We start from the raw sequence: 12,534 nt of genomic DNA on the forward strand, positions 1-12,534 counted from the left end.
CGGAGCCACCGCACCGGCGGACAGCTGCATTATGTCGCACCCGTCGCCTGTCGCCCGGCCCAGCCAGCCCTCCAACCCCCGCACCTTCTTCGATGTGGACATCGGGGGCGAGCGAGGTGGGGAGGGGGCGGGAGCAGAGGGGACCCCGGCGAGACTGGAGCGGTGGGGCCCGGACTGGGTCGGGGGGGACTGGGATACCCCTGTGCTGAACGCGTGGGGGCCGGGCGGGGCGGTGGGGAGCGGGCGGGAGCTGCGTGGCTCATGCCCGGGCCAGGCCGCGGAGCGGAACGTTCTCGACGGGGAGGAACAACTAGGGTTGGGCCCTGGTGGCGCCTCATCGCGCCGGCGGCAGTCCGCCGGGTTGGGAGTACAGACAGCCGGCTCAGGGGAGGAGGAGAAACACGGCCCGCCGTGAACGGCCGTCCGTGGGACGGGGAGGGGCTTTCCCGGGGGCTTTGGGCGCTCCCTCCGAGGTTTCCCCACCAGAACCAACAGGCCCGAGGGAAACGGGCCACATGGCTGCACAGGTATGCCATCATCGGGGCTTCCCAGCTGAGTGAGCGCCCGTGCGGGATGCGGGGGACCGGGAACCTCTGCCGCAACCGCTGACCCCTGCCACAGGCTTCCCTCAGAGCCGCGCACCAGCCGGCGCCATGTGAGTGCAGGCCGCGGCCCGCTCCCCTGTTCGTGCTTACCCCACCGAAGGGCTCGGCCTTGGTCAGGAAGGGGTTCTGCCTTCCGACAGTGACCACCCAGTCACTGAGGACCCGCTGAGCCGGGCAGCTGTGGTGTAAGGAGGTGAAAGCTCAGGCGGGCCTGGTTGTTCCCTTGGCGTCCGTCGCCAGGGTTGCAGGAGGTCACTGGAAAACCTGTGCGGATGGTCAAAATGGAAATCAGAAAACAACATGGGAGCTGGGGTGGTACTTGAGAGTGCAGGTTCTCAGCATTCGCATGGGTGAAGGTAGATGCTGCCGTTTATGTCAAGGCGGCACCTCTCATGTATTTGTTCTGCTGCTCAAAAGAATAAAAGCAAGTCTGCAAGAGGATTTGTGGTTATTGACTTTCAGTTCTCTAATTTGTTTTCATTCCTGTATTAATTAGAATTAATATATTTACATTTAGCTTCCGGTAGAGTGAAGTTATGTTAACTAATTGACTGTGAGGCTGATGAGAAAACAGGATCATCAACTGATGGCAGCTGCTAGGAGTGAGAAACAGCTCCCTGAGAAGCCACTTTGCAAAAAGATGAGAGTCTGACACAGAATCCATTTATCAACTATTACAGGATCTGTTAGCTACACAGGTTTCACTTCCTTCAGTTAAAACACGTACATTTTTTGATTTAACAATTGCTTGCAGCATCTGTAACTGTAAATAGCTATTATTCATTCTCAGGTATTACTGTGTCTTAGTAAAACTGGGGTTTAAGGGAATGAGGAGTAAGGTTAGTATACATGTTTGGCATAAGCTTTTTGATCAAATAAAAGGCAAACCAGTCTTTTTAAATTTTGTCTATTTTTGATTGAACAAACTACATACATATGTTAAAATAGACATAAGTATACATGTTAAAGTATGTAATTTGGCTTTAATACACGTGTAATTTCCTATGTACATTTTCGTGGCAAAAGATGCATTTGACAGTTTTGGCAGAATCTGTCTTTATTCCCCTTAAAGTGTTCTCGATAGTGGAATTCATTGTTGCTGATAATCTTGCTAAAAATCTACAGTATCTATGCCAGCAATTGCCATTGAACAACCCCAAAATGCAAATTGTGTAACAGTCAAGTCTGAAACACTGATTTCATTTGCCCAGTAATGCATCACCATGCCAAGGATGGGACTTAAAAATATACTTAATTCGTCTGTCATTTCAGTTGGACGCATTGTCTTTGAATTATTTGCTGATGTTGTACCTAAAACTGCTGAAAATTTCCGTGCGTTATGTACGGGAGAGAAAGGAACGGGGCCTACCACTGGAAAACCTCTCCATTACAAAGGATGTCCTTTCCACAGAAGTAAGTTCTATGAAATCCTCTCATTTCCTGTTGGTAACGGAAGTCCTATGTTATCAGTATTTGAAATAATGTTAAATAATATTTTGGAGCACTTATTAAGAAATAGCTTGACTGAAAGTAAAGTTTTTGACTTTCTGAGCCTCCTAATGGCAAGATGTTCTTACCATGCATTGACAATAGTAAAATTTAAATGCAGTACTAAGTTAGTAAAACTAGTCTGCGCTGTGAGTAGGTTGAAATGAATTTCAGGTAAAGGATTAAATATCAACTGAAAAGGAGTACTTAGGGGACACTTAATAAATAAAGGGTGGTTTTGGTTTTATTTAAGTGTGGGTGCTGCTGGCAGGGATTGCTCATCATCTCCAAATTATTTTTATTTCGTGCCTTTCCTGCCTTGCTGCTATATTTTATAATTATTTTCTTTTACAGTTATAAAGCAGTTTATGGTCCAGGGTGGAGATTTCTCAAACCAAAATGGCACAGGTGGAGAAAGTATCTATGGTGAAAAATTTGAAGATGAAAACTTTCATTATAAGGTACTCCACTGAAAATACTAGTTGTGTTCAGTTTTTGAAGTTTCAATGATTTTTGTTTTTCTTGAAGTTCAGAATTAGCGCTGTTTAGTCTGAGGTTCAAGTATTTTTAAGCAGTCAAACGAATGCAGTAAATAAGCCCCAACTAGTTTGTCCTTAAAGTCTTTGTTGAGTACAGAGCAAATACATGTATGAATACACAAAATGAGGTCAACCTCACTGAACAAAGTCAGCCATAGCTCAATTTTTTTTTTAATTGCACCATCAGAAATTCATTTGAAACAATATTTTAGTTCTCATCAAATTAAGGGTATTATTATAAGAGAGTGGCAAATTTTATTACTCAGATATATACAGTATGTTAGCATTAAATGGATTTTATACCTTTTTTTTCATATACTAATAACTTTCAGGAGATTAGATGTGATAAATACCTGTCTTAAGAAGCAGCGAACCCATGGTAGATTGCAGAATTAATCCAAAAGATAAAAGAAGGCATTTTCCCCACTACATTTATTTTCAATGGTACGAAAAGTAAATGGTTGTTTACGAGTGGCCTTTTTTCACTCAAAATGTTAGAAAAACTTGCTGTGAACAAAGCAAGTTTTTGAATATGCAAAGGCCTTGATTTGAGGATGTCATTTTAAGAGATGCTGTCTTTGATGACAGAAATTCCTACTCTTTCCATTACTTATTCCCACTCCTGTATCAGAGCTCACTATTTCATTGCTAGCAACCATTACTGTAGTCCCACAAGCAGTTTTGTCAGCCCAGCAGCATGAAGAGAGGCAGGAGCTGCACCGCAAGAGCAGGAAATTCTGAAACAGTCTTTGTCCTCAAAATCAGCGTCTAGTGACACCAGCGAGACTGCAAGTGCCTGTGCTTTACACCACAAGTACAATTTTAGATCAGCAGTTTTCTCAGGGTGTATCCTGTATCTTTTCTTGTTTCTTTTGCAAAGGCATAGCTTTCAAAATGTCCATTACCATTCTTCAGGCTTCTCGTTGTTATCAAAATCAAATGCAGTTGATGCCTCCAGAGTCTGTCTTTTGACATAAATTGACTTTTGAAAAAATCTTTTTTAAGCATTTTAGCATTTTAAGCATTTTACTTTGCTTTAAAAATGGCTGTTCCAGGAAGGGAAGAAGACTGCTTTTTACCATGCTGTGCAGCAGGTATGTGCACTTTAAGCCTACAGTTTAAACAGTATTTGAAGATCTTCAAATCTAGGTACTACCTGTACACTGTGACTTACATGTTGGGGATAGCAGACTTAGCTGCTCTGGAGAAAAACTGCAACCATAATAATTGTTTCTGAGTGCGCATCTGTGTTCTCATTGTGTGGCAGGAAAAAATCCCTTGTGCTTGAACTGTGAACACCTTGAACCTGGATAGGAGTACTACTTGGAAACAACAAAAATAACATGTTTTTCAAGTACTCCTTACAACAGCCAAGACACCTGGAGCTGTACGTGTAACAGTCTCAGCACTGGCATTAGCTGTGTTCATATGTCTAATTATGTGATAGCATATGAATGACTCCTCAATAATACTGACTAAAAAAATTACAGGCATTGTTGACCCGTGTCTAAAACAAAGCCCTGACTGCAATTGTGTTTGCCTCCAAACAATATTGTAGGAAAAAAAATACGGTAATACTCTTACTAGTCAGGTGTCAAAGTCCATTACCAGGTTTGGAGCAATAGCTGGAAATGTAGCCCAAACATTCATCATAGATTTAATTACAGTTGGGAGAGATGTTCCTTGAAGTCTGACACTTGCTATGGTGGTCTCCCTCCCCTTCTCCCCACAATATCAAGTTTCTTAGGAATACCACAGTTTGCATGCTTCAGTATATATGCGTGGTATAACATGCTGATTTACGTTAAACAGAGTTCCTTACACTTAATAACAGATCAGCTTGGGGAGAATAACATCTTAATGGCTGTGTCATGCCAGTTTAACAAGAGAATCACAAGACATATGAAAAGTACATTTTTGCAGTACAAGTGAAAATGAAGTAGTCTGTGTGGTGGTACAAGATAATTCTTATTTCAAAGAAGGAAAAAGTTCTTGCAGGAAACAAGATAAACAATATTTTCTCATGGTGGGCTGTTTAATAATTTTTTGTTAGTTTGTGGCCTGGTAGCATAAGCCAAAATAATTAGATGGTTAAAAATCCCAACAGAATAAAAACTGGCTCTCTATGAAAGTGAGGGAGTTAACCTTCCCCCCTTACTCCCCCAACCTTTAAATAATAAAGACCACAGACCCATAAACCCCACAGTTCTACAACATACTTTGCGTGAGCAGCCTTTATAAAATTAACAATACATACTCATCTTGAGAGTGTAACTTTAAAGTTGGTTTAAGTGGTGTTTAGCTTTGTTTCTCAAGGCCAGTAGTCTTGAGTAATCCAGGGAGGAATTTCACGTCTCTCAGGTGATCTGTCCAAACTTGGCAGCACTGCAGGGATTGAGTGTACCAGAAGCAGACAGATGTTACAGCATCAAGTCACACAGGTGGCTCTGCTTGCTGGACTGCTGTGTGGCAAGTAAAGGTGCAGAGCTGGGTATTTGCCCTCTTCAGTCATGATGGGTAAAATTAATTGCTAACTATACGTAACTGGTTTACCAAGTTGCCGTTATGGCTGTCCTTGCTGTATATATTAACTGCCTTACAGGATCTTCTGTATGGTTTTATAGTAGATCTTCTATATGTTGTGATTTTCTTTCCTCCAACGCAGCATGATAAACCAGGGCTGCTGAGCATGGCAAATGCAGGACCTGGTACTAATGGCTCTCAATTCTTCATTACAACGGTTCCTACTTCTCACCTGGATAAGAAACATGTAGTGTTTGGCCAAGTGATCAAAGGAATGGGCGTAGTTAAAATACTGGAAAATGTTGAAGTGAAAGGAGAAACTCCTGCTAAGGTAAGTAAAATCCAGAGCACCTACAGATGATGTTTATTCTTCCATTATATGATGTATATTCATTTCTTCTAAATGCTTGGTGTAATGTTTACAACTGTTAAATGTTAGCCAGTTATTTTTATGAACAGTGTTAATTTCCATTTTGTTGTCCTTGTACAGATGCTTTTGTTCTTTTGCTGTAAATTTCCCCTGCACAAAAAAATTATTTACTGTTCAACACAGCTGTGAGGGTGGAAGCCTCTACCAGGGTGAAGGTGGAAATGCACAGCTAGAAGTGTAGGGTGGGTGGTGAAATTAACAGGTGGAATTCACAAGCCTACCTAAGGGATATGTAATTCTTGTTGTATTTCTGGAAAAGCAGTTGGTGTGTAGGTCAACTCAGTCTGTGGTTTGAAAAATTAGTACCTCTGTAACTTTAAAAGACTTAGTAGATTAAGAAAGAACCGTCTTCTCTAATGCACTAGAACTTCCATGTCTTGTGTTTTGCTGCAGCTCAGCCTGCTGCCAGTTCCTCTTCCAGCCTCTCCATGGAGCGTGGGTATGGTGTTCATGGAATGCTGCTCCTCTGAACATAATGCTTTCTGTGACAAAAGCCTTTTGAAATCTGAAGAGGGACTTTTTTTCAGGGCATGTAGGCACAGAACAAGGAAGAATGGCTTTAAACTGAAAGAGGGGAGATTCAGGTTAGATATTAGGACGAAGTTCTTCCCTGTGAGGGTGGTGAGGCACTGGCACAGGTTGCCCAGAGAAGTGGTGGCTGCCCCATCCCCGGCAGTGTTCAAGGCCAGGTTGGACAGGCTTTGAGCAGCGTGGTTTAGTGGAATGTGTCTCTTCTGTGGCAGGGGGTTGGAACTCAATAATCTTTAAGGTCACTTCCAGCCCAAACCATTCTGTGATTCTGTGATGAGGACAGGCTGATGAAGTGGTGGGTTTCTGAAATCAGTGCACCCAAACAACTGATGAGAAAACATTTTTACTGAATTTGAAAGAGCAGTCATCAGTTGTAACTTTGTTTTGGGGGGAAGCTGTCTTAATAACTAACACTGCTGTTTATACTTTATTTTTTCAGTTGTGCATCATTGCAGAATGTGGAGAGCTAAAGGAAGGAGATGACTGGGGAATTGTGCCCCAGGATGGATCTGGAGATGCTCATCCAGATTTTCCTGAAGATTCAGATATGGACTTGAAAGATGTAAGTATTTTTCTTTTAAGGTATTTTACAGAATGTAAACCTGGTAGGTAATCTCAGTTACATGGTATCTGTGATGATGTTCCCTAAGCCTTTTTTTCTTAGGAATCAGTCAAGGTCCTGATTAAATGGTGACAGTCAGTTTTAGGAAAGAGAATGCTGTGGGAGTGGATTGCTCTCTCTTTTTTCCAGTACTAATTGCAGCTGATTTTTCCCCCCATTAACTTAAACAATTATTTAACAGTCACTGCACTTTTTTTTCTGTCCTTCATTTCTTTCTACTCTTGTTTGTGCTGTAGTGACAAATTGCAATTACTGGAACTCCCTCCTGCAGATGACTAAATGTTGTACTTACACACTTTTTCTGTGCAACTTTTAAAATATCCATCCTTAAAAATATTTTGCTTCACTTACTAGAAATAGTAAAAGATCAACCTTTAAAAAAGATTTTCACTACATCAGAGCTAGTCGTTTTCAATTCCCAGTAGTTGTTTGCTGCTCAGGTTGTTCAAACTGAAGGAAGACCTGATGGTGAGAGTTAGGGAGCAGACTGGTAAAAGCAGCTCTTCTGCAGGTTTTTACTTTATCATGAAGTGAAATAGATAAACTGTAAATCAGTGAATTTACAGAGGGGCAGAAAAAGGAGGCTGCACGTGTAGGTTCCAAATAGAGTAGTGGAAATAGAATAGTAAAGAAACATTACAGTGAGAAACCAAGACACTCCTTGTATAAGGCCACTGAAAACAACTTCAGCCTGTGAAATTGTTTTAGGATAGCATTTGCTGTGGTTCAGAACTGAAGTTGGCAGGTGCCTGCCTTTAATTTTAAAGTAGTTCATATAAACTAATTACAGAAACCATGATGACATTGGTCTTATGCTGTAATCAGTTGTTTTCCGAGGTCACTGATTCTAGTAGAGTAGAAGGGTAAACAGATAGCATTACAAATGGCAATATGTACATTTGACAGAGCTTAAGACAGCTGTGCCATAGACAGCAGTAATAATAAACTTTCATTGCCACTGGAAAAGTAACTTAATACTGGAAATGTATGCCATTCTGGAAATAGAAATGATGGATTCAGTAAAGACAGGCAGTTGTTCTTTTTCTCCTTCTACAGGTGTTTTAAGTGTTTTGATAGAAGAATTGTGTTAAAAAAACCTCTAGTTCGAGTATGTGCAGAGTTCAGGGGACTCTTGCGATTCTGAGAAGCAGAAGACAAGTTTTTTCTGGGGAGAATAAGTCAGTCTTGGTTGAATACTTTGGTTGTTAACATGTCTTCTTTTACATGAGTAACGGTCAACACCTTTATATATAGCTCTCTGTGGGTAGCAGCATCTAGGGGAAGGAGTTGAACTGCTATGTTGTTTCTGGTATTTTCTCACCCTTTATACTGTAGAAAACCCATTAGGAATTTAAGCTTTCAGACTATTGTGTTACATAAAGTAGAGAATTTTATGGGAGTGGTTTGAAGCTAGTCTTTGACTACAATTGGAATGTTTTTATTCTAAGATTTTATAATCTTTGAGAGAGGATGGACCAGGTTCAACATTAAGTTATTCAAGACTTCTTTCATAAGTACATTCATACTTTATATTTTCCATCTATTTTATTAGGTTGACAAGATTGTGGCCATAGCAGAAGACATAAAGAATATAGGAAATACTTTCTTCAAATCGCAAAATTGGGCATTGGCAGCTAAAAAGTATAGTAAAAGTTTACGGTAAGGCTATCATCATTCAATCAGGTAGTTCTTGTAACCCAAATTAATACTGATATCAAGCAATGATATGTGCATTTAAAAAGTACCTGTTGCTGTGCTCTCTTCTTTTTTAAACAAAGAGCCTTCTAAATCTGGAAAAGATCTTGTTGTTTTTCAGCTACTTACTCAAGCAGGTCTTCTACTCATTGCTGTAGGTAAGGGCTATAGGCGGGAAGTATAGTTTAGAACTGACTAAATGTTCTTTTTTAATACTCTTGGTGTGCTGGTGCGTAACTGGGAAGAAAGCACAATAGTAGACAGAGTAGTCAATGGACAGGAAAGGAGGGAGATACTTTTTCTCCAGTTTCTAAAAATCAGTAGGTTTAGCAAATGGGTCACTTTGAGTACCCCAAATGTGACCCTTATTAATTTGCCATTATATTTTCTGAGGCTTCATACCACCATCCTGACTCCATGTATACTTCAGAATCATGCCTTCAAAATCATGGCTGTCTTGCTTTTGTTTCAGTACTGCTCCTTTCTTTTTTTCATGCTTTTTGCTTTATGTATATGAGCTTCTCCTGTATGTATTTTTTTTTTCAAGTTATACTGACCTTTATCCCTACCTTCTCAATGATCACTGGTTAACTAGCAGTAACAACAACGAAAGAAAAAGGATTTGGGCATATTTAATGCTTCAGCTGAGTTTTTAACTGACTGGGATTCAAACAAATCATGTCTTTCTGAGCCATAAAAGTGTATCTGTTAATTACAGATATTAACCCAAGATGCAGCGTTTCCCCCTGCCTTCAAAAAGCCCCTCATAGACCAACAGAAAACCTAAAGTAAATAGGATTTCTATGTAAGCCTTTCAGAAATCACCCAGAAAAGAGGCTGAAATGGATCTTTAGGGCTTTGTGTGTTGTATCTGTCCATTTCTTCTTCCCATTCTTAGGTCAGTATCGGGTATAATTATGCCATCCCTTACAAATAGTTGCCTTGCTTACTCTTAAGCACACCCAGTGAAGGCTCTTCAAATCTGAGTAGACGGTTTCTATTTGGTCCCTATTTGTTTGTCCTTGTGGATTGAAAGGATACTAATTTTTGTGGGGTAAACAAATTTGATCTTTATAGGTCAGATTTTTGTGGACATACCCTGTTGTTTTGTATTAAAATCTAATACTTTCTGTATTTTATGTATACACCTTTATGTACAGTGGTGTATGTTAGCTGGCATTGCATCAGAACCGAAAGGCACAGAATAGCTCTAGGCGAGGTATCTCCTACATCTTAACTACAACTCACCAGCAAACCATCCTGGCAGTGGTGGTTTTTTTCTTTTTACCAACAGTAACCATTATAACTTTATGTTCTTTTTCCTCTCCTACTGGTGCTTAAGCACATTTATTTATTTATTTTATGTGTAAGAACTGACCAAAAAAAAAAATTACTTCCTGTTGTCTTTCATGTTTTGGTGTGATTTATAAATATTAGAGATGTTCGTTTTGAACATAACTCTCCTTAGCTTTTTGCCCTTTTCTCTGTCTGCTGGTTCTCATCTTTTTAAGTATTGCTTATTTCTGTGATCCAAAGTTGCATACATACCATGCAACAGTCATAAGGCATGCAAAACCAGAACTTACATAGGCACTGATCTGCAAAGACAGCATTAATCATGGCATGCTCAAAATGTGAACGTATGCAACTTGACATAAAACCTGATAGCATTAGCACATCATAATTCAAGAAGAATGAGATACAGCTTGCCTACCAGTTTTCCTGTGAAACAGAGATGTTCTAAATGATGTGGCTCAGTCCTGAACTAGTGTCAGTTTTGAAGTTCAAGAAGAAAGTTGTGAAGGCAGTGGAAAGAAGGTGGAGTTATTAATGCTTATAAACCACCCTCCTTTACAAGGTAAAGTTAGCTTCTGATTTTAGCCATAGCTTCCTACACCAATTAAAATACTGCTGAGGGAGCTGAAGAAGAGATGAAGCTTCCCATGAACATGGAAGGTGCAGTGGTAGTGCTGACTTTTTGCCACTAATGAGAACATGTTTTTGAGAATAAACAATCACTGAGAGAAATCCTAATGGTTTCATGCCATCTAAATAGTGCATTTGTCTAAGAAAAAGAATGCTGTTAGTACAGTGGAGGACTGGGAGTTACAGGAAAACATTCACCACCAAGGAGTTAATCTTTCTTGTCAGGATAGGTCTTGTATATTTAGTTTAATAGATACTTGTGATGGGTGGAATTGAAGCTGCTTTAAAAAAACAACTTTGGATAGGCCAGTTTGCACATACCTGTAGAAAGATGGTTAAGGGCAGAACAAAATGGGAGTTGCAACATTAATATATGTGCTTTGTAAATCTGTTTTTCTGCAGGTATGTAGAAGCTTCTGAAGCACTGGCAGAGGAGGCAGACAAACGAAAGCTAAAAACTGTTGCTCTGACCTGCATTCTAAACATTGGCGCTTGTAAACTAAAACTGTCGGATTGGCAGGGAGCCATTGAAAGTTGTTCAGAGGTAAATTTAATGTCTAGTATTTTGATGAACAGTTGTCCTAGATAGAAAATGGAGACTGAAACTGCAAAGCTTTTTTACAGTCTTCTCACAAGCTTTATGTTTTGAAAGTAAACAAAGTGGAAGGCTGATTGTGAAGTTATTACTAACTTTTCCAGTACATGGCTTTTAAAAAAGATTTTGAAATGGAAAATGACTCATTAGAATCAAACAAAAGAGCGGTGTTGCTTACTGCCAGATAAAATGCACACTGTCGCTGTCAGTTTGGTTTGCAGAGCTGATTTTTATATTACAAAGTTAAACTGTCTTCAGTGAAAGAAGAATACTTTTCTCTGGAAGACTAGCACGAGCAAAACATTCTACTTGCTTTTAGATTGATGGTCTTGTACCTTATTCTAACTAAAACCCTTTTCAGGTAGGCTTAGGAATGAGATGAAATCAGTGAATAGGAGAAAAGAAGGAAATAATAAATATGGAAACATTGAAAAATAATAGAATGAAAGGGTGGAGGGGAAGGAACAGTGACATAGACATACTGTCAGAATTTAGTACATTTGAGGAAACTTTAAATAGTTCAGTAAAACTCTGAAATTTTGAATGAACTGATTGAAGAATGTTCTTCTCTGTTAGTAGAGGATCCTGAGCAGAACCTCCCAGGGCTTCATGCTGAAAGCAGGAGTCTCGGCCGTATGAAGAGAGGCTGAGAAAGTTGGGGCTGTTCAGCCTGGAGAAGAGAAGGCTGCGTGGAGACCTCATAGCAGCCTTCCAGTATCTGAAGGGGGCCTACAAGGATGCTGGGGAGGGACTATTCATCAGGGACTGTAGTGACAGAACAAGGGGTAACGGGTTAAAACTTAAACAGGGGAAGTTTATATTGGATATAAGGAAGAAATTCTTTATTGTGAGGGTGGTGAGGCACTGGAATGGGTTGCCCAGGGAGGTTGTGAATGCTCCATCCTTGGTGGTGTTCAGGGCCAGGTTGGATGAGGCCTTGGGTGGTATGGTTTAGTGTGGGGTGTCCCTGCCCATGGCAGGGGGGTTGGAACTGGATGATCTTAAGGAACTTTCCAACCCTAACTATTCTATGATTCTATGATCTGTGTGTGAGGGTCTTCAGAGAGCTGGCTTGCTTTCTAGCCTGCTGATAGTGTTAGCACATGGAAAACTTTCGTAAACCTATATTTAGAATGGACAAATGGGGAATGAGGAAAATAAAAAACCAACAACAGTGTAGTGTGATATTTGTCATCTAGAGAATGGTAAAAATTGAAACCGCATTTAAATGTTACAGATGGAAATTATTAACCACAATATGTGCCACTGTGGAAAAAAATCCCCACACTTTACGATTACAGAATTGTTAGATAAAGGCAGCTCCATAGCTGCAACAGATTTCTGTAAGGTACTTAGCTTACATCTCATAGCAAGTGTTAAACAGCATATCAGAATTTTAATAACACCAGTTTCCTAAGGTTAACTAGGAGAGTTCAAAGCAATTGTTAATGAAAAACCATACACTTTACTTCTGTGATTTCCTAAGGCCCACAGTGATTTAAATTAACAACCTGTAATACATGTGTTATTTGGTGTAAATAAAGAATTGCAAATGGCTGAACATGGTCAAACCAACCTCA

At 40.2% G+C, this 12,534-nt stretch overlaps 1 protein-coding gene across 7 annotated transcripts in view; it reads left to right on the top strand.

The window, feature by feature from the left end:
- Positions 1-12,534, top strand: part of PPID (peptidylprolyl isomerase D) — an 18,410-nt gene continuing 5,876 nt past the window's right edge. For 5 of the 7 annotated variants that reach the window (XM_080627716.1, XM_080627718.1, XM_080627714.1 and 2 more), the window contains exons 1-7: positions 1-116; positions 1,878-2,018; positions 2,448-2,554; positions 5,298-5,486; positions 6,556-6,678; positions 8,291-8,397; positions 10,762-10,903. In XM_080627716.1, coding sequence (XP_080483842.1) covers positions 32-116; positions 1,878-2,018; positions 2,448-2,554; positions 5,298-5,486; positions 6,556-6,678; positions 8,291-8,397; positions 10,762-10,903 — 894 coding nt within the window. In that variant the 5' untranslated portion in view covers positions 1-31. Of the gene's footprint in view, positions 117-390; positions 656-1,877; positions 2,019-2,447; positions 2,555-5,297; positions 5,487-6,555; positions 6,679-8,290; positions 8,398-10,761; positions 10,904-12,534 lie in introns of those variants that run through there. The other 2 variants (XM_080627715.1, XM_080627720.1) reach the window with 2 other exon arrangements.

The sequence above is a fragment of the Psittacula echo genome (genome assembly GCF_963264785.1).
Source record: "Psittacula echo genome assembly, chromosome: 1".
Classification (NCBI taxonomy): Eukaryota; Metazoa; Chordata; class Aves; order Psittaciformes; family Psittacidae; genus Psittacula; species Psittacula echo.